Raw genomic sequence first — 22,227 nt, 5'->3', positions numbered from 1 at the left:
CTCTAATGGTAATTATGGGATTTGGACATAACAGAGTAGAACTCTTGTGTCTTACTCTCTCATGAAGCGCCTCAAGCACAATTACAGTTGTGTTAAATTTGACAGAACTTCTTCCCAGGTATGGAGGTCCATACTCACTCTTAGGTGAGGAACCTATGCCTAAGAAAATTAACATCATTTTGCTAAGCAAGGAGGAGGTGCCTGGGAGAGAGCCAGGTACTCTGATCCCCAGTCTTACTTGGCCTTCCATCCTCTGACTCAGTTTCAGCATAAGAGTGGGAGGGATGGGGTGTATTATGTGGCATAAGAATACACCATTATAGTCCCCAAGAGACCGGAAACTGTGAAGCAGAGGGCTACTCTAGAAAGTCAAATGTTTTTTTCTGCCCTCGTGGTCTTGGGCAAGGAGAAAGAGTTACCTTTTCCAGAAGTACATAATGACAGGGAAGAGAGACATGACAGTTCCATGGAAGATGTTCCGATCTAGGTGGCCCTCTGCAATGGCAGCAATGATGGCATCCTTCTGGGATTCAGAGATGTTCACCTACCCATGGAATGGGAGCATGTTAATGGCTGAGGCTTCAGGGAAGGCAGGAAACCTCTCTTGACCCCCCAGGACTTATAAGACCACCCCCTCCCCAGAAGCTTTTCATGCAACTGCTAGGGAAAGGACATCTGGTCGACCCAAGACTTAGGAGGTGCCTATCAGCTTTCAGAGTTCTTGAGGACGAAATGCTTCTTGGCAAATGCCCAGAGAGGAACAGGAATCTCCTTTACCCTCAGCCTTGGAGGGATTTCCGAATGCAGGTAGAGCTTTAGGATGATGTTAACTTTAGACCTAATTAGGGCCACGTCATTCTCCTTGTATGCCCGGTTGGCTTGCAGCACGTGAGCTGAACTCACCAAATCATTAAATCTAAAAAGAAGCAGTAAGTAGGAAATCAGTGAGGAGAAGATAAAAGCAGCAACTAAATAGGGCAGCCAGCCCAGACCCATTTCTAGACTAAAAAAGACAGGGCCAATCCTGGGCCAGGTTGAAACTTAATTCATTCAATCATAATACCTCCACAGGCAAATACAAATCGAGCACCTACCACATGCCAGGTAACACGCTAAGTGCTTCTTCAAGTGTATTTCTTTACCATAAACTCCCTTAGGTATCCCATCCTGCCTCCGTCCTGACCTCTGTACTGGTTTTGCCTCTGAAGACTTTAAGGGGTAAGAGTTATCTTGCTCTTTCTTTACCTTCCTCCTGATGCTTTCACAATTACCACCACTCTTTGAAGCCACCTATTACTTTTCTTAATTTTTTTTTATTATAGTAAAATATATGCAACATATCATTTACCAGTTTAACCATTTTTAAACATGTAATCAGTGGCATTAAGTACATTGACTGTGCTGTGCAACCATCAACACAATCCACCTCCAGAACTTTTTCATCTTCCCCAGCTGAAACTTTTCCTAAGAGTAGAATACTAAGATTTTCCCATTATAATCTTGTTTTGCCATACCAAGAGCAGGGATTCAGCAGTGAACTTGGTAAACAAAGTTCTGCCTTCTTTTTAGTTGTCTAAATGCACTTCCTGCACCTATCATCCTACTTATTAACTCTCATTTGTGTTTTGTCTGCCATCCAGATTGGTTTGCGGGATCTCAGAGAATAGGGAACACGTCTTACCATAACACATCTTTTGAATCTCCAGTACCAAACCCAGTGCCCAAGCAATCAGTAAGCATTTGTGGAACTGAGCTAAATGCCTCATTGGGGTGCAGATTAAGAAGATCTCTTAACCAATTCCCCTAACCAGTGTGCTGAATGACCAGATACTCTGCACGTCTCAAAACACACCGACTGATGCCTACGACATGCTCATCATATACACCGGTTGTACCTTCTGTAATATACTCTCACATTTTCGCAGTGAGTTGAGGCACATACATACTGAGAATTATTCATGCCTCTTCTCAAAGATTTTTGCCTGTTGTACTTGTTCCTATAATTTGTAATTTATGAAAATTAATAAAATATGAACATAAAAGTAAAAGATATTTGTTGTTTCTCAGAAAATAAATTTGAATGTGTTGGAATGTTCCAGTAAAAGCAAGTTGTTTTTTAAAAAGTTGCTGTTGAAAAAAAAAACAAGGTTACTATTGAGTGAGGTGTGACAAAGCAATTTAAAACTTTGAAAAAACACGTATAAAATTCAGAAGGATTAAACTGCCTTTATATTCTCACTCACTTTAAAGAGAGAAATTTTAGAATTAGCTGATAGCATTTTGGATATAGTTTATGCAAGAAAAATATATGGATCTCCAGTTAGAGGAATGGCTTTGATTTTACGTTGAAAGTTTGACAGGTGAGTTGAAGTATGTTAGCATGATTTAACATAATAATATCTATTTAAGTATGGATGTTCCTCACAAATTTAAAAATAGATTTACCATATAATCCAGTAATCCCACTATGGGGTATTACCTAAAGAATACAAAAATACTAATTCAAAGAAATAATGCACCCCCTATGTTTATTGCAGCATTATTTATAATGGCGAAATTATGGAAGCAGTTCATGTGTCCATTGGCAGATTAATGGATAAAGAAAATATAGAATATTACTCAACCATGAAAAAGAAAGAAATCTTGCCATTTTCAACAACATGGATGGAGATAGAGGGTATAAAGCTAATCAACCAAAAGCAGGCAAAAATGACAATAATAATGTTACACAATGAGTGAAGTAATATAGAGAGGATTGAGTAGCCTGTATGCATGTACAGGAGACTTCCAACTTATATCAGCTTAAATGCCATTTATGCATCTCTATCTGTATTTCTAAATTAGTTCAGAACTTTTAAAAGTTCTCAAAAAAAAAAAAAAAAGCCCACCACATTCTAAAACATAGACTCATAAGCCATTCTACTTTAGTACCTAAGATACCTAATCACCATGCAGTACATCATTTCTATGGGGGAAATGTATTCCAAATTTCAAATCAGTGCTCCAGGAACATACCCTTTCTGTTCATGACAAAGATGTTCCCTTTGATGAGGACAGAGAAAGAAGTAGAAACTCTTATTTCTCTTAGAGTCACTTGTTTCTATCTGCAAATGTTCGAGACAATTTTAAGTCAGTTTTCTCCTTCAGAGGCGCTAGACCTGTGTTCTCAACTGTGCTGCCATCAGAATCCCATGAGCAGCTTATGACAGTACCAGTTCCCAGGCTCCACACTGGACCCCTGAAATCCAAATCTCTGGGCCTGGCATTGGCAGTATTCACCAGCTCCCAGAGACCCTGATGTGCACCAGTGTTGAGAGCCATTGACTAACTCCTTTACCCCAGGATGATTGTTTTGCAAGTTCAGACCCTGGGCTCACAAATTGAAGAGCTGCACATGAGACACACTTGGTTAAGAGTATTTCTGTATTTCTAAGTAGAGAGGTGCCTGGGTGGCTCATTCACTTAAGCACCTGACTTTTGATATTGGCTTAGGTCATGATCTCAAGGTCATGAGACTGAGCCCCACGTCCGGCTCTGCACTGGATATAGAGCCTGTTCAGGCTCCTTTCTCTCCCTCTCCTTCTGTTTTTCTTTGTCGAGAGAAATATTTCTAAGTAGAAACTGTACTAAACAACAGGTAAGAATAATCTGACCCAGGGCAGAAAGATGTTTTCCTTTCTGTATTTCACCAAAGCTGTAATGGAAAGATCTCCAATTTTTTTTCTACTACTTGCTTTTTTCATAAGATGCATGGATAAAGCAACGAATAATATCTATATCTATAACTATATGTCTCTGTTCAATGTCATGCACACACAGAGACACACAATTTTTATTACTAAAATTCTTTGTTCTAACTAAGGAACTATTGGCTCTATGGTGCTCCATAAGAGGACTTCTATCATATTAGCAAATAATAAGGAGAAAAAAGCGCTCCACTTCCTGGGTATAAATATCATTTCAATATTTCAATCATTTCAATATTGGCAACTCCAGAATACTGAAGAGCATCTAGGACCTAAAGGGAAGGATGGCAGAAATTGATATGGTGACAGGCAGAATTCAGTGAGATTTTCAGTTGGAGATTCCTGCCTGGCAGGGCTGAAATCACTGTGTCACTTACAGGCTTTGCAGGAAGGTACTAACCAGGGGAAGTCGTGATAGGGAGAGATGGGAAACTTACCTCTCTATTTCAGAAAATAAATACAAATCATTGATTGCAAAGTTGACGGTGATAATTCTGTGGCCAAGTATTCGGCGCTTCATCAGTATTATATCCCCATCCTCAAGGTCTGCATTCCGGACGTTGGCGGCATTTGCGGTTGGGCGTCCTGGTGCATTTGGTGTTGTGGAGAAATCTGAGAGAGAAAGACAAAAGAATTAAAATCTAGTTTGATGATATTACTCTTAAACTTGAAGCCTTTGACTTGGGCATAACTAAAATGAAGAAAGGAAAGTGTGGACCCATCTTTGGGGCTGTTGAAATAGTGATTTCCTACCCTTGGGCTCAATGCTTTACTTTGACTTGAAGGACTGCTAAAAAAGCCATCTGCTCAGATGGTATGACCACATACACACCCAAAAAAAAAAAAAAAAATTAACTGAGTACTGAAAGGTGTTTTCCTGGTGCGTGTCTCATGGAAATATAATTGCACTGTAGTTATGCCAATCCTTAACATTTCTGCAGAAATTGAATATGCAGATGTGACCTTCAAAATGGAGTCTGTGGTTTTTTTTTTTTTTTAAGATTTTTTATTTATTTGAGAGAGAGACAATGAGAGAGAGCATGAAAGGGGAGAAGGTCAGAAGGAGAAGCAGACTCCCCATGGAGCTGGGAGCCTGATGCGGGACTTGATCCTGAGACTCTAGGATCATGACCTGAGCTGAAGGCAGTTGTTTAACCAGCTGAGCGACCCAGGCACCCAGGAATCTGTGGTTCTGATGATGCTTATTCTAGGTTTATCAAGGAAGTAATTTAGAAGGAAACTGGGAAAGCAGCGCAACAAAAAAGTCAAAATATCAAGAGTAAAGGAGTTTAATGGAACAGAGAGTAGGGTGCTAGAGTAGAAAACAGACATAAATGAGTAAAGAAGAATATAGAAGATTCAAGAAGGTTTGGATTGTGTCTAGAAAAACAAGACATTTATTTTAGAAAGTTTCTTGAGTAGGATGTACACAAAGAAATCCATTCATTGGGATTTAGGATTGAGAAGACAACAGTTTTGGACTGTATCTGGCAAGCAGTCCCTGGTTAATTGCCTGGCTGGGTTTAAGAAAATTGTCTAATCCAGCTCTAGAATTTACAATTCTTCCTATAAAATCCGTTATTCTGGATATCTGTTCAGGAATCGCTGATGTGGTATGGTGCTTCCTATGGTGTAAGTGGGATTCCTTTTGGAGAAGTGTTACATATAAAATGGGAGGGTACTACAACACTAAATAAATAGCTAGCACCTCTTATTTCCCAGACCTTGTGCTAGGTCCTAGGGTTACAGCACCAAATAAAGCAAAGTCTCCTCCTTCCTGTCTTATAATCTATCTCTTAGACTTGAGTTCAAAGGAGAAAACAAAGTTTGAATAGTAGTGGAAGTTGGTGTGATGGCCAGGGATTTTAGGAAAAGAGTATGCTAAATCCACTCAAGAAATCTGGGAGCAGTGATATACTTGTAAACCAGCTCTGGTAGGGGAGGGGGGAGACTGGCTTTGGTGTCTTTGCCAATTTCTATAATAAATACTTCCACTGTAGCTGGTTTCAGCTATTGATGGTTCACAAAATGTCCCGAATATTTAACAGTTGACTCTCAATTGGGTAGAGATTTGTCAGGTTGTATTATTTTTTTAAAGCAAGACCCAACTCTATGCTAGCTATAAGAATACTTTAACTGTAGGACATAAATAGGTTATAAGTAAAGGAAATGAAAAAGATAATACATGCTAACACTAATAAAAAGAAAGCTGGAGTGACTATCTTAATATCAGACAAAGTAGATTTCAGAGAAAAGAATATTACCAAGGATAGAAATATATATATATATATTTTTGTAATGACTAATGGGTCAATTGATTGAAGGACGTAACAATCCCAGAAAAGTGTAAATGATAATGATAGAAAACAGACGACTGGCAGACAGATCTCCCACTGAGCTATAGAAGCACTCTTCTTGGGCTGTCTTATCCAAAGCTCAGGATGTGGGAAGTTGAAGTAGGGTGAAATTAGACTTTCTAACCATTCTGGGGCACGAGGGTTTGAACTAATTTTATTTAAAAGAAGGAACAAAAGAACTAGAACTATTCGAAAACCCTAAATGTTTGTAAAGCAGTTCCTAAAAAATACATACAAAAACTTTTGCAAATTAGAAAATATCATAATATTAAAATTAAAGTTCCAATAGAAAAATAGACAAAGGTGGGTGCCTGGGTGGCTCAGTGGATTAAACCGCTGCCTTCGGCTCAGGTCATGATCTCGGGGTCCTGGGATCAAGTCCCGCATCGGGCTCTTTGCTCAGCAGGGAGCCTGCTTCCTCCTCTCTCTCTCTCTCTGCCTGCCTCTCTGCCTACTTGTGATCTCTCTCTGTCAAATAAATAAATAAAATCTTTAAAAAAAAGAAAAATAGACAAAGGATGTAAACAATTCAAATAGGACTGCAAATGACCAACAAATGAGGGTACTCAATTATGAAAAAAATATACATAAGAATGGCACGTTAGTTTTCATTTACTGGATTGTCAGTTTTTTGTTTTGTTTTGTTTTTAGACAGAGATCACAAGTAGGCAGAGAGACAGGCAAAGAGAGAGGGGGAAGCAGTCTCCCCATGGAGCAGAGAGCCTGATGCGGGACTTGAGCTCAGGACCCTGAGATCATGACCTGATTGGAAGGCAGAGGCTTTAACCCAGTGAGCCACCCAGGTGCCCTCGGATCATCAGTTTTTAAAAAGTGCCTAATATCCCAGAGGTTGGTGACAACTTGGCACTTATTTATACGGTTGGTGAGAGTTTAATTAGTGTAATGTTTTTAAATTTAACTATTTTTAACCATTTACTCATTTCTCCCATTTTAAGGAATTGATCTCATAGAAATACACGATTGCTAAATATGTGTGTTTTGCAGCATTATTTGTCATACCGACAATTAAAACAACTCAAAAGTCAACAAGAGAGATGAAGGTGATAGACATTAAGGAGGGCCCTTGAAGGAATGAGCCCTGGGTGTTACATGCAACTGATGAATCACTAAACTCTACCTCTGAAACTGATCATACACTGTTAATTGAATTTAAATTTTAAAAACAACAAAAAAAAGAGTGATGAGATTTTCATCAATTCCTCTGGTATTATCTCAGGCACTTTGGCCATGTCATTAATCTTAATTAATTAATCATAATCATTAAACTCCAGTCCAACTGGCCTGATTGCAATTCCTGCAATAAGCCACGCTCTTTCTTATTTTAGGATTCTATGTAGACCTTGAAATTGCTCCCCACCTATTTTGTCTGCTTAACTTGTCATTCATGAAGACAGATTTGTCATTTTCTAGCAGTCTTCCCTGATTCTCCTCCCTGACTAACTAGGGTCTCCCTACAATTGTCATTGGGATTATTCACCATACGCTAACAGCAGTAACACCGGCTAACACTTTTATGGTAATGGGTAAAGACACTTTGTATGTATTAACTCATTTAATCCTCACAACAATCTAGGTGTTAAGTAAATTATTATTACCATTCTACAGGTGAAAAAATTGAGGTATAAAATCACTTTCACAAGGTCCTTCAGGCATATTCTAATCCAGGATATTGGGCTCCAACATCTCTGGCTCTTACTTTCTGTCTTGCCCTCAAAATGTAAGTGCCATGAAGACATGTCCTATCCTGCATGTTTACCACTGCATCCCCAGCACCTGGCAAATTTCCTGCCATGTAGTGGATTCTCAGAAAGTGTGGTGAATGAATGAATGAGCTAAGAAATGAAGTAGTTGAGTAAATCTATTCTATGGACAACAGTTTTGTGAAATGTCAGATCTTGCTGCACTTTAGTCATTTTCCACCCTTGCTGGCTCTGAGAGAAGCCGCCACCGAACTCACATCCTCTCTAGGCAGGTCTGAGCTTGGCTTTGCACCCAGGACCTGGAGTCCTGCCGGACCCCAGGCTAACACAGGCAAGACAAAAAGTGAGAGCTCTGCAGCCTCTTATCAGGGCTGAACCCTGTGTCTGAAATATCAACAGGAAAGACAGTAAATAGAGAGATTACTTACTTTCCTTGTTATTTTGTACTTCTAGGTGAAGATAGTCTTCAAATTCCTGGCGCTTATGGGGATCAGACATAAATTTGCGGTACTTGCAAAAGCTCTTAATGAATCCAATCATTTTCCGCCAGCCTCTCCCCTGGGGGAAAAGAGAGGGGTGCGCCATATTCATTAGTATAGCTGCTGTTCGCCGGAAGTCTTCTATGTGCCAGAAACTTGACATTCATTATGTTTAGTCCTCACAATACTTCCTTTGTAAGGAATAATCTTAAACTCCAATTTAAAGGTGAGGAAAAACAGAATCATAAACCTTCTCCAAATTAAGTGGCTAATGGGCAGAAGATTCTGGCTTTACCCAGGCACGGGGCCACTGGCAATGCTCCTTCTACCATAGACTTTCAACGGTAAGATTTGAGATGACATGATTAGGAGAGAGTGTGAGTGCTAAAAATAGGAAGAAAGAGGGGTGGGAGATATGCCTAACTCACAGGAAGGGAGTATTAGCTCAGAAAAATTTGAAATGTTGAAGAAATAAGGAGATGAATAAAATCATTTCTAATCATTAAAAAGAGAAAAGTATAATTACATGCACATGCATACCACACACACACACACATACACACACACACACACCCAAATGCATTTTATAAGTTCATTATCTGTTTCTTAATGCCCAGTGACCATTCTGTAATTCATTTGCCCATTGACAAATTGATATTTGGAGGCAGAAAGAATCTTATTGATCAACTAGATCAGTTGTCTCATTCCACAAAGAGGGATCTTCAAGGCAAGCATGAAATTTTTTTTTTTTAAGATTTTATTTATTTGACAGACAGAGATCACAAGTAGGCAGAGAGGCCGGCAGAGAGAGAGAGAGAGAGAGAGGAGGAAGCAGGCTCCCTGCTGAGCAGAGAGCCTGATGCAGGACTCGATCCCAGGACCCTGAGATCATGACCTGAGCCAAAGGCAGAGGCTTTAACCCACTGAGCCACCCAGGCGCCCCAAGGCAAGCATGAATTTAAAGAGCCAGTAGCAATATACAAAAATCACTTGAGTCTGGGTTCAGAAACTTGGAGTCTGGAGCCTAGCTTTTCCCTGATTATGTAATTTGGGTCAATTTACTTAATCTGTGTCTCAGTGTCTCCATGTATAAGAGAGAAACAATAGCCTTCAGGATTGGGGTGAGGGTTAGTGATTATGTATTTAAACTCTAATATAGTGCTTGATATAAAGTAGGCATTAAGTATGTGTCAGTTTATTTTTATCTTTTCTTATCCAAGAGCAACTGGAAGACCTGAAATTAAAATGAAGTCTGGTTCTGGGTACAATATTCCTTTTAATGTCCTACATGAGCATTCATGGTACCCCGACACAGATTTGACTCATGTATGGAGGGAAAAAAAAGAGAAAAGAGGGAGTAGACGTTTTCATATAAGCATAGTCCATGTCTGTTTTCAGAAATATCTTAGCAAGATTTTTGGAGTCACAGCTGGGCTCAAAATTTTCTGATACTAACCGACTCTACAACACAATGAACAAGTGATTATTTAAAAATGGAGCATGTATTTTTTTCTCAAATCATATGAAGATAGTTTCCCAAATAACATTCCTGTCTAGGGGAGCATGTGTCTTGGTTGACAGGCCTCAGAAGTACACTGGAATTTACTGATGAAACTTCTTTGTAAAACTAATATTTAATTATTTTTAAGACAATATTTAATAATTGCCATTTTCTTGCAAAACTATATTTTGCAAAATTGTATACTGTCCATTAAAATGCTTTTATGTAAACTGGAAAAAAATCCTGTCTCTTCTTTCTCCCACCCACTCCTCCTTTTTTTTTTTTTTCCACTGCTGGCATAGAGAAAGAGTGAGCTCAATAATGGGTGAGTTTGGAAGAAGAAAATGGGCATGTTCTGCTCTCAGCCCTCTGCATTCTCTTTTTGGGAGTGGCTTGTTTGCAGGATACCTGGAGAAATGTCAGGTATCCATAAGGGGTTTGTCATTCAATAAGGGGTTCACCCAGAAGGCTCAAGTTGTTCCATTATGCCAGTGGCTGCATACCTGACTAAGTCTAATTTGGGTGCAGAGAGGATTATTAAACCCATCGGGCATTATGGCCAATCCACATCCTTCAAACCAGCTTTTAGCAGTAAAAAGACTCCCTCACATTTTGATCTCCATGTATCTGACCCCTGTGTCTTTTGCTTAACTGGTTCTAGTCAAGAGTGAAAGCAAGGATTTTTCCTCAAATTCCCACTGTAACCATTTCTCTGAGCCTCGGGGTCCTCCATTGTAAAATGTGAATTAAGGAACATAGCCAGGGCGCCTGAGTGGCTCAGTGGGTTAAAGCCTCTGCCTTTGGCTCAGGTCATCAGGCTCTCTGCTCAGTGGGGAGCTTGCTTCCTGCTCTCTCTGCCTACTTGTGATCTCTCTCTGTCAAACAAACAAACAAACAAACAAACAAAAAAAGAAACATAGCCAAAGAGTAGTTGTTTGGGTGAATAAAGAAGCTAACAGGGAAAGTCTTTTTTGCTCGGTTGACAAAGCATAAGATGTTCTTGCCCCCAGTGTGTGGTCTTCACTGCCTTCCTCACAGACCTGGGATTCTTGTAGGTGAGCTGCGTTCTTTGAGGGCTTCTTAGAAGTTTGTACTTCAACATGCCCTTCAGGATAAGGTGGGAACAGCTCTTGGTAATCTTTAAACCTGCCAGAAGGAAACCAAGAACATCAAGGCAAACACCTGGTACAAACAAGGTAACGGTCCAGGCAAACCTAGCTCAGCTTTTGGAGGGAGTCAGAGTGGGAACTGGGGAATGGTGAGACACTCCCAAGGACTCTTCTTACCATTTCGATCCTTTGCTAATGTCAGCCTATCCTTCCTGATCAATACTGGATTGTTCCTTGTTCAGGTAAATGAACTGAAATGTGTGTGTGCACAGGTATGTAGGTAGAGGATTCAGGATAAATTTGATTTTTCTCTTGTAGGGAAGCTCGGGCAGTGAACTCTAAGAGTAAATTTGAGACTCCTTGAGTATGATAGTTTTCAGAAGCCAATGAGCAGCTTCCGAAAGAATTATCACCTTCTCGGAGCAATACTCACCACTTCTCTTCCAGAGATTTCATGACAAAGCCCTGTATCATTAACAGTGTGGTTGTGCTGACATGGCGCATTCCAGAGATTTCTTTGATAATAGGGGCGTCACACTGCAGTATTTCTTCTAAAAAGATGCCAAGAGAGAGAAAAAAGTCATCAACTTGTCTACCTTTTCTGAGGTATCTGGTGTGTTTTTCATTTTAAAGTCTCACAGTTCCTTATTCTTAATCTGGTCAGACTCTGAGCTCTCCACAATTTGAAAATCTCAAAAGCATAATTGTAGAGCAAATACTTCCATTCAAATTCAAAAACAAGTGCTTCAAGGGAAGGAAATATTTAAAAGACTCATTTCTGCAGTTAAAGTGTTTGGTTTAGGAAGAGAGCAGAACAATAAAGGATTAAAGTTAAATTGTTGGGGCAGATGGGAGGGAATCCAAGATTACAAATAAGTATTATGAGGGCACTATAATTCTCAGGTGTCCAGATACTACTATGTTCATTAATAAGACTTGAACATTTATCAGCGACAAGATCTGCAAACTCATCTTTGTCTTCTTCCTGAGAATCAACAAGTAAACATTTCTTATAAGTAAACATTTGCCAGATTTACATTTTTTTTTACTTTCATAAAATGTATAACCTTATCTTGGTTATCACAAGGAAATACACACACACACACACACACCTGTTTGTTCATTTTGTGGCAAAATCTTCATTGCTTTGCTATAGGTTTGTTAACTTCGAGGAGGGGATTATGCTTACCTCCTTTTTCTCCCCTCTAGATTTATAGGTCAACACTTTATCTGCAACTTTTGTTTTTGGTCAAGATGAATTTACGTGGGTCAGATTGCCCTCCCTCCACAGGCAAGTAAACAAAATTTATGAAACAAAGATTTTCAGGGAGACAGTTCTTCCCAAGACAACTCTCTCTACAATCTACTGTGGGCAAGCACCCCAACTTTACACACAGCTGACTCTTACTTTTGTTTCTAAATTACTGTCTAGTTGATTTAAGGGTAAAATAACTCAAGTTTGAATTCAAGTTTTCTGTGTTTCATCATCCTCATTAGTAAAATGGAGCTATTCTTTCCTATCTTATAGAGATTAAATAAAATCCTATTTTCAGTGCTGAATTGATTTAAATGTGAGGTTAAATTTCATTTTTAAGTACAAGTGTCTTGCACTTGGCTTCTTACAGTAGTATTTACTTTAGATTTATTTTTGTTGCTTTCTGCTTTTACTGTCCCTCTTAATCTTTGCCTCAGTACTGCCCATGTGGCCACTACTCTGTTCTGCTCTTTCAGGGGTCTCACAGGAGACAGTGTCTCTGCCAAACTCTACCCCTAACATACTAAAGGGAGAAGGGAACAATATCAGGAGGAGAGGGTGTATACCAGCAGAACTTTTGCCATGGAAATAAGTCTTGATTATATTTTCAAAGAGAGACTTGTACATTTTTTCGTTTGTCTCAATACTGATCTTATGTATGGCTACCAGGAATTGCAAGGGGCTTTCAGCCTTCCGTTCTTTGAGGAACTCTTTGAAGAACTCCAAGTGGTGTGTATTGAGGAGGACTTCTGTTAAGTTTCTGGAAAATAAGAAAGCATCATTGGTGAAGAGAAAAGGATGGTAGCCCGAGATTCTGCTCCAGTTAAGGAATGTGGAGGGGCATCTCCCAGACTTTAGCCATATGTGAAAAGTGGAGTCAATAAATTGGTTACTATGCCTATCTCCTTGGAGATAAATTTAACCTTTTATATATCTACCCTAAGCTTAGTCCAATTATTTGACAACCCCAATAGAAGAGGAGGAGAGGTATTTTAAAGGAGATAATTTTTTTTTTTTACATTGTTGATTCAAAGCAACCTCTAATTGGCACTCATTTCAATGAGGCAGAGCATTAGTGATCAGTTGTTATTGATCAATATTTCTAAATTTCTTTGGTTGACTTATTTCACATTTCCTTAAATAAAGATACTCCTAATATTTTATTCTCAATCCTCTTTACTTTTGCCTTATGATTTCCCCCCTCTCTGGGTAATGTCTGCATCTTCTAGGCTTTCAGTTTTCATTGATAAGAGGAAGTGGTTTCATTTCATTTTGATTTTCATTGATACCATATCACCAGTTCTCATGACCTCTACCTCAAAACTTCAACTGTCCATTCAACCTCATCTTTTTTTTTTTTTTTAAAGATTTTATTTATTTATTTGACATACAGAGATCACAAGCAGGCAGAGAGGCAGGCAGAGAGAGAGGGGAGGAAGCAGGCTCCCTGCGGAGCAGAGAGCCCGATGCGGGGCTCGATCCCAGGACCCTGGGATCATGACTTGAGCCGAAGGCAGAGGCTTTAACCCACTGAGCCACCCAGGCGCCCCTCAACCTCATCTTTGTCATACTTATTATTTAAGCCTCTATACCTACATCCACATGTTGTCCAACTTATCCTTCCTCCTTTACATACTTATTTCATTAAGTATGATGTTAGACCTAAGTTTTTTTTTAATAGATGAGCTTTATTTGAATAAGATGGTACACTTATATTTTAATTTTATTGAGAATTTATATCATGAACGGGTGATGGATTTTGTAAAATGCGTTCATTCACCCATTGGGATAATCATGTGGAGTTTTCTCCTTTATTTTATCAATATGGCATACTGTATTAATTGATCTTTGGATGTTAGAGCAACTGTGCATTCCTGGGATAAATCCCACTTGGTCATGTTGTATAATATTTTTTATATCTTGCTGGACTTGGTTTGCTATTGTTTCATTGAGGATTTTTATATCAAGATTTGAGAGGGAAATTGGTCTGTAACTTTCATGTCTTATGATACCTTTGTTTGACTTTGGGATCAGGATAATACTTTTTTGGCCTCATAGAATTATTTAGCAAGTGTTCCTTATCTCTATCTTCTCAAAGAGTTTATGGACTATTATTGGTATTATTTGTCATTTAATTACTGCATAGATTTTTTCCAGTGAAGCCATCTGTATCTAGACTTTTCTCTGTGAGAATATTTTAGGTTACTAATTTAATTTTTTCTCTTGTTATAGATTTATTTGCATTTTCTCCTTCTTGAGTCAGTTTCAGAAATTTGGGTATTTCTAGAAATTTATTAATTTCATCAAAGTTGTCTAATTTGTTCCTTACATTTCTTTAAAATCTTATTAATTTCTATAGAGTCAGTGATTATGTTTTCTTTCAGTCCAGACTTTGGGAATCTGTGTCATCTCAATTTCTCCCCCCCCCTTGGCCACTATAGCTAATGGTTTATCATTTCTTTTTTTTCTTTTCTTTTCGTCTTCTTCTTTTTTTAATCTCTACAAAAAACCTACTTGTGCCTTGATTTTTTTCTATTTTTTGGTCTACATTTGTTGACTTCCACTCTGACATTTATTATTTACTTCCTTCTGCTTTTATTTAGTTTGAATGTATCATCCCAACTTTGGTCTCCATTGTTTCTGATGACAAGTAAACTTTAATCTTTTTGTAGTTCCCTTGAATATAAGTAATTTTTCTCTTGTAGCATTTAAGATTTTTCTCTTTGTCATTCAACATTTTGACTATGATATGTCTAGATGTGGATCCTTTGAGTTTTTCCTATTTGGAGTTCATGAAGCTTTTTGTATGTCTTAATTAGGGTTGTAATAAAATTTTGAAAATATTCAACCATTATATATATAAAAATTTTCTGCCTCTTTCTCTCTCTTTCCTCTTTTTCTGGGATTTCCCTTATTTGCATGTTGATATGCTTACTGGAATTTCTCAGATCTCTGAGGTTCTGTTTATGTTTCTTTATTCTTTCTTCTTCAGACTGGATAATGTATATCAACCTATTCTCAAGTTCATTGCTCCTTCTGCCAAGTCTGCTGTTGATTCTCTCTAGTGAGTTTTTCATTTCAATTATTGTACTTCTCAACTCCACATTTTTATTTGTTTCTATTTTACAATTTCTATCTTATTAATATTTTCTATTTGATGAGTTATTATCCTTAGACTTTCCTTAAATTCTTTAAACATGGTTTCCTTTATTTCATGAAACATATTGCCTAGAAGACTTTGGTAAGTCCAACATCTAAATTACTTCAGAGACAGCTTATATTGATGCTTTTTTTCTTCTGTGTATGAACCATACTTTCCTGTGTGTTTTTCTTGGGAGGTGGGGGGAGTATGTCTCATAATTTGTTGTTGTTCTTTAAAACTGACATATTAGGTGTTGGGCTGGCAGGAAGGGCTACTAAAGATGGCGAAAGTTCCCTCCACAAGACCTGAGCTCGGACAGGAGAACAAAGGCCCAAGCAGGAATCTGAGACCCCCGCCCCAGGCTCCTGTGGACCAATGGGATCCTGATGAGCGGCGGGATATCCAAATAAGGGAAACTTGCCAAAAGACCCCTGAGCTTTTCCCAAGACCCCTTAAAAGCCCCCTCCTCCCTGCCTTGGGCGCGACTTCCGCCACTCTGCTTTCCAGAGTGGCGGAACCTCGCCCCAGGGTGCCCACCTCCTCCCGGCGCAACTTTCCTGGCTCCCCTTCTCCTGAGCCCTGAAACTTCGCCGGAGAGCGTTTTTAATAAATCTTGCCTTGCACCCACTTTGCCTGGTGTTGTGTTTATTTCGTCGGAAAACCTTACATTAGGTAAAATAATTTATTAATTAGTTTACTAATAAAATTAATTCTGAATTCTTTTGAAAGTTTTGTTCAGGTTTTTCACTGCTTTTATGGGGAAGCTATTTGTAATGTTCTTACTCCACCATTCCAGAAATCTGATTCTTCCTCTTCAGTCATTTTAAAATCTGTATCTTCCCTTCCATTTCTACTCCCACTGTTTAATTCAAACTTTTATTATCACTTGTCTGAACAACTGCAATGGACTTCTAACTATTATTTCTGTTTTTGGTCTCTGATTCTCAGACTTCTTATATATCATTATTATTTCTGCCAGGGTAATTTTTGTTGTTGTTTTTAAAGATTTTCTTTATTCATTTGAGAGAGAGAACAAGAGATAGCATGAGAAGGGAGAAGGCAGAGGGAGAAGCAGACTCCCCATGGGGTTGGGAGCCTGACATGGAAGTCGACCCTGGGACTCCGGGATCATTGCCCGAGCTGAAGGCAGTCGCTTAACCAACTAAGCCACCCAGGTGCCCCAGGGTAATGTTTTTTAAATCTATATAACAGGCATTTCTGGTACTCTTGTTCTAACAAATGCCAAGGAATTATTATTTCCAGTTAAACAATACAAATTCCTTAATAATTTATTCAAGACCTTCTTTCTATTATTTGATCTCAATATGGCTTTCTAATCTTATGCTTTATGTCCCTTTACCTTATGCATTCTATGCTTAACATCACTGGGCTGTTTTTAAGTTTTTAAGTACTTTTATATTTGTGAGTTTATATGTTGGTATCATTTCTTTAGCTTAGAAGATTTAGCCCTACCCCTAAAATACTCACTTTTCTTTGAACATGCACATGAATTTGTACATGTAGTTTGAGGCCTCTTCTGATACTCTGACTTTTCCTAATACTCACTCAAAATTTCCTTCTCCTTCCTATACTCTTATAGTAATTAGTCAATATTTTATTGTAACATTATAAGGTCAGCCTTGTATTTTATTTAATTCTCTATTAGATTAAAGGCAAGGATTATATTTTATTTTTTGTAACGTGAGTGTCTGGGACACAGTATATGGTCAATAATTGTTTATTATATTGAATGAGGGCTAGGACAAAGTTTAAGAGAATTGCAACTATGGTATCCCTGGGCCATTCTTCTTTGGTCTTAACTGAAGATATGAAACTGGACTATATGATTTCTGTGATATTTACACTCAAAAATATTGGAAAATAGGTATTTCTGTAAACATAATGGAGAGTGGGGAGTGGTACAAGTTGGAAGAGCAAAAGGAATAAATGATTGATGCTCAGAGAATAATTTCAGTTCCTTGAAGGGAAGGGAGGTCTCTCTAGAGTATTTAGAAGAGTTAGAGGACTTACCACACTCAAGGAATGTTATCAATAACTGAAAGCATACTTCAGAAAGCTTTCTCTGTGCAAAATATTCTTCCAATGACTTTGACTACCAAATTTGTGTGTGTTACTATAACTTTATCTTCTTTAAGGACTTTTCATATACCTAGTAATTAAGAGGTAATTACTGAATAAAAATGAATTATTGAATGAATGGCATGGTCTACAAGAGAATCATGGTCAAGTTGAGAAGATGGAAAACATACTGGGTCTATGTCAACAAGCAAGAAAAGTCTCCCACATGCATCCTAACTTTACACTTAAAGGAGTTAGAAAAGGAACAGCAAATAAAGCCTAAAACCATCAGAACAAGGGAAATAAAAGTTTAGAACAGTAATAAACAATATAGAAACAAACAAACAAAAACCCAGTGGAATGGATTAATAAAACTCAACCTGGTTCTTCAAAAGAATTAGTAAAACTGACAAACTGCTAGCCAGACCTATCAAAAAGAAAAGAAAATTGACCCAAATAGATAAAATCATGAATGAAAGAGGAGACATCACAACAAACACTACAGAAATATAAACAATTATAAGAGAATACTATGAAAAAATATATGCCAACAAACTGGGCAACTTGGAAGAAATGGACAAATTCCTAGAAACCTACAAACTACCAAAACTGAAAGAGGAAGAAATAGAAAATTTGAACAGACCCATAACCAGCAAAGAAATTGAATGAGTAATAAAAAATTTCCTAATAAACAAAAGTCTGGGCCAGGTATATTCTCAGGGGAATTACTTTAAAGAAGGGTTAATACTTATTCTTCTCAAACTATTAAAAAAAAAAAAAAGTCAGAAAAACTTCCAAACTCTTTCTACAAAGCCAGTATTACCTTGATTCCAAGAAAAGGACCCCACTAAAAAAGGAGAGTTACAGACCAATATTCCTAATGAACATGGATGCAAAAATACTCACCAAATCTAATTCAACAGTATATTAAAAGAATTATTCACCACAATCAAGTGAGATTTATTCCTGGGTTCAGGGGTGGTTCAATATTCACAAATCAATCAACGTGATACATCACATTAATAAAAGAAAGGAAAAGAACCATATGGTATTGCCAATAGATTCAGAAAAAGCATTTGACAAAATACAGCATCCATTATTGATTAAAACCCTCAGAAAGTAGAGAGATAAAGGGAACATACTTCAACATCATAAGACCATATATGAAAGACCCATAGCTAATATAATTCTTAATGGGGGAAAACTGAGAACTTTCTCCTATGGTCAGGAACAAGACAAGGATGTCCACTCTCAACCATTACTATTTAACACAGTACTGGAAGTGTAAGCCTCAGCAATTAGACAACAAAAAAAAATAAAAGGCATCCAAACTGGTAAGGAAGAAGTAAAACTGTCACTATTTACAGACAATATCATACTCTATGTAGAAAACCCAAAAGACCACCAAAAAAATTGCTAGAACTAATACATGAATTCAGCAAAATTGCAGGATATAAAATCAATGTGCAGAAATCTGTTGCATTTCTATACACCAACAGTGAAGCAGTAGAAAAAGAATTCAAGTAATTGATACCTTTTGCAATTGCACCAAGAACAATAAGAGACCTAGGAATAAACTTGATTAAAGAGGTAAAAGATCTATACTCTGAAAACTATAGATCAGTTATGAAAGAAATTGAAGAGGACACAAAGAAATGGAAAAGCATTCTGTGCTCATGGATTGAAAGAACAGACATTGTTAAAATGTCTATACTACCCAAACCAATCTATACATTTAATGCTATCCCTATCAAAATATCACCAACATTTTTCACAGAGCTAGAACAAACAATCCTAAAGTTTGTGTGGAACCACAAAAGACTCCAAATAAAAAAAACAATTCTGAAAAAGAAAAACAAACTTGGAGGCATCTTGAGGCATTGACACAGTATGGTACTGGCACAAAAACGGACACATAGATTAAATGGCACAGAATAGAGAACCCAGAAATGGACCTTCAAATCTATGGTCAACTAATATTCAATGAAGCAAGAAAGATTATTCAATGGAAAAGAATCTCTTTGACAAATAGTGTTAGGAAAACTGGACAGCAACATGCAGAAAAATGAAACTGGACCACTTTCTTATACCATACACAAAGATAAATTCAAAATGGATGAAAGATCTAAATGTGAAACAAGACTCTATCTAAATTTTTCTAGAGAACACAGGCGGGAACCTTTTTGACCTCAGCCATAGCAACATCTTAGTAGACATGTTGCCCAAGACAAGGGAAACAAAAGCCAAAATGAACTATTGGGACTTCAAAAATATAACAAATGTTTGCACAGCAATGGAAACAATCAACAAAAATAAGAGGTAGCCTAAAGAATGGAAGAAGATATTTGCAAATGTCATATCTGATAAAGGGTTAGTATCCAAAATATATAAAGAACTTATCAAACTCAACACCCTCCCCCCAAAATAATCCAGTTAGGAAATGGACAGAAGACATGAATAGACACTTTTCTTTTTTTTTTTTTTTAAAGATTTATTTATTTATTTGACAGACAGAGATCACAAGTAGGCAGAGAGGCAGACAGAGAGAGAGGAGGAAGCAGGCTCCCCGCTGAGCAGAGAGCCCGATGTGGGGCTCAATCCCAGGACCCTGGGATCATGACCCGAGCCGAAAGCAGAGGCTTTAACCCACTGAGCCACCCAGGTGCCCCAGAATAGACACTTTTCTAAAGAAGACATTCAATGGCTAACAGACAAATGGAAAGATGCTCATCATCAGGGAAATACAAATCCAAACTACAATGAGATACCACCTCAAACCTGTCAAAATGGCTAAAATTAACATCACAAGAAACAACAGGTGTTAGTGAGGATGCAGAGAAAGCAAAACACTCTTGCACTTTTGGTGGGAATGCAAACTGGTGCAGTCACTCTGGAGAACATTATGGAGGTTCCTCAAAAACTTAAAAATAGAACTACCCTATGAACCACCAATTGTAGTACTAGGTATTCACCCAAAGAAAATACTGAGTCAAATACAAAATACAAAATACAAAAATACTGAGTCAAAGGGGTACACGCACCCCAATGTTTATAGCAGCATTATCAGCAATAGTCAAACTATGGAGAGACCCAAATGTCCATCAGCTGATGAAGGGTAAATATGTGGTGTGTGTGTGTGTGTGTGTGTGTTTGTATTCCACCATATATATATATGGTGCATTATTACTCAGCCATCAAAAAAAAAAAGAAAGAAATTTCACCATTTGCAATAACACAGATGGAGCTCGAGTATATTCTGCTAAGTGAAATAAGTCAGAGAAAGTCAAATGCCATATGATCTCACTCATATACGAAAATTAAAAAGAAAACATGGACATATGGGAAGAGAGAAAAGAAAAAAGGACAGAGGGAAACAAACCATAAGAGATTCTTAATGATAGAGAACAAACTGAGGCTTGGGGCGCCTGGGTGGCTCAGTGGGTTAGGCCTCTGCCTTTGGCTCAGGTCATGATCCCGGGGTCCTGGGATGGAGTCCCACATAGGGCTCTCTGCTCAGCTGGGAGCCTGCTTCCTCCTCTCTCTGCCTGCCTTTCTGCCTACTTGTGATCTCTGTCAAATAAATAAATAGAATCTTTTTTTTTTTAAATTTATTTGACACACAGAGAGAGATCACAAGTAGGCAGAGAGGAGGAAAGAGAGAGGGGAGGAAACAGGCTCCCTGCTGAGCAGAGAGCCCGATGCGGGTGGAGCTGGATCCCAGGACCCTGAGATCATGACCTGAGCAGAAGGCAGAAGCTTAACCCACTGAGCCACCCAGGTGCCCAATAAATAAAATCTTAAAACAAAACAAAACAGGCTTGATGAAGGGAGGTGGGTGGGAGATGTGCTAGATGGATGATGGGTATTAAAGAAGGCATTTGTGATGAGCACTGGGTGTTGTATGTATGTGATGAATCACTGATTTCTACTCCAGAAACCAATATTGCATTGTATGTTGACTAACTAAAATAAAAACCTTAAAAATAAATAAATAAATAAATAAATGAATAAATAATAAAGTGTGCCTTGCATATGTGTATGACATGTGGAAAGAAGCAAAAAATCCATGTACAGAAAGATAAATTCAGCATTAAACATGTTGAAATTAAAGAGAACTTGTGTCTGGAGTATATTGCTGTAACCAGATCCTATGTCTTACCTGGGTCTTAACGAGGGCTTCCTTACACCAGCCTTTCTGAAGAAGGACATTTTCCTATGTGAGGTTGAAAACACATTTGGTTCTCTGACAACTTCCAGTGCAATATCTAATGAAAAATCACAGTTAGGTAACACCATGTTATAAAGAATATTCCAGAGAATAAGAAGGGACAAATTAAAAAAGATACTTATCAGACATCAAGTACATGTGGAAGAACCACAGTTCCCACAACAGCCCAGCATCTCAGGACATTACTACTGAAAAGAGACTTGGGGATGATTTTTACCCTGACTTCAGTCCAGATTGTGTTATCTAAGTGTGTTGGTCATTAGGCCAAGAAGCCACCTTCCTCAGAAGACCTCCTAAGACCAAGCCTATTGTATTTCTTCCCATTTTAACACCAAATGTTATCTATCCTTCCTCTGATCAGCCATATTGACTGGACTATATTCCACAAGACATTCAGTCTGCCTGACACCTCTCTTATCCCATCCTATGCCCTTTCACTTGCCCTCAGGAGCTCCTGCTCTGTAATCAGCAAACTCTCACAGAATCTGGAGCTCTTTGTTAAGCGTTCCCTCTATCTCCTGGCTTTAACTGAAATCATTCTCTCTTCTGAGAACACTGCTTCCACTGCAAGCTTCTCTTTTTTTTTTTTCTTTTTAAAGATTTTATTTAT

General features: G+C 38.1%; 1 protein-coding gene across 1 annotated transcript in view; it reads right to left on the bottom strand.

The window, feature by feature from the left end:
- RGSL1 (regulator of G protein signaling like 1) overlaps positions 1–22,227 on the bottom strand; it is a 75,683-nt gene that overhangs the window by 5,308 nt on the left and 48,148 nt on the right. Inside the window, exons 11-18 of the mRNA XM_059146786.1 lie at positions 21,549–21,654; positions 12,735–12,928; positions 11,347–11,464; positions 10,845–10,950; positions 8,253–8,382; positions 4,184–4,358; positions 778–916; positions 420–544 (exon numbers count right to left, since the gene is read on the bottom strand). Of these exons, the coding sequence (XP_059002769.1) occupies positions 420–544; positions 778–916; positions 4,184–4,358; positions 8,253–8,382; positions 10,845–10,950; positions 11,347–11,464; positions 12,735–12,928; positions 21,549–21,654 (1,093 nt within the window). The remainder of the gene's footprint in view (positions 1–419; positions 545–777; positions 917–4,183; positions 4,359–8,252; positions 8,383–10,844; positions 10,951–11,346; positions 11,465–12,734; positions 12,929–21,548; positions 21,655–22,227) is intronic.

This window comes from Mustela lutreola, chromosome 14 (genome assembly GCF_030435805.1).
Source record: "Mustela lutreola isolate mMusLut2 chromosome 14, mMusLut2.pri, whole genome shotgun sequence".
NCBI lineage: Eukaryota > Metazoa > Chordata > Mammalia > Carnivora > Mustelidae > Mustela > Mustela lutreola.
Note: the sequence above shows the minus strand (reverse complement) of the source record. Positions and strands in the feature narration are given on the sequence as shown.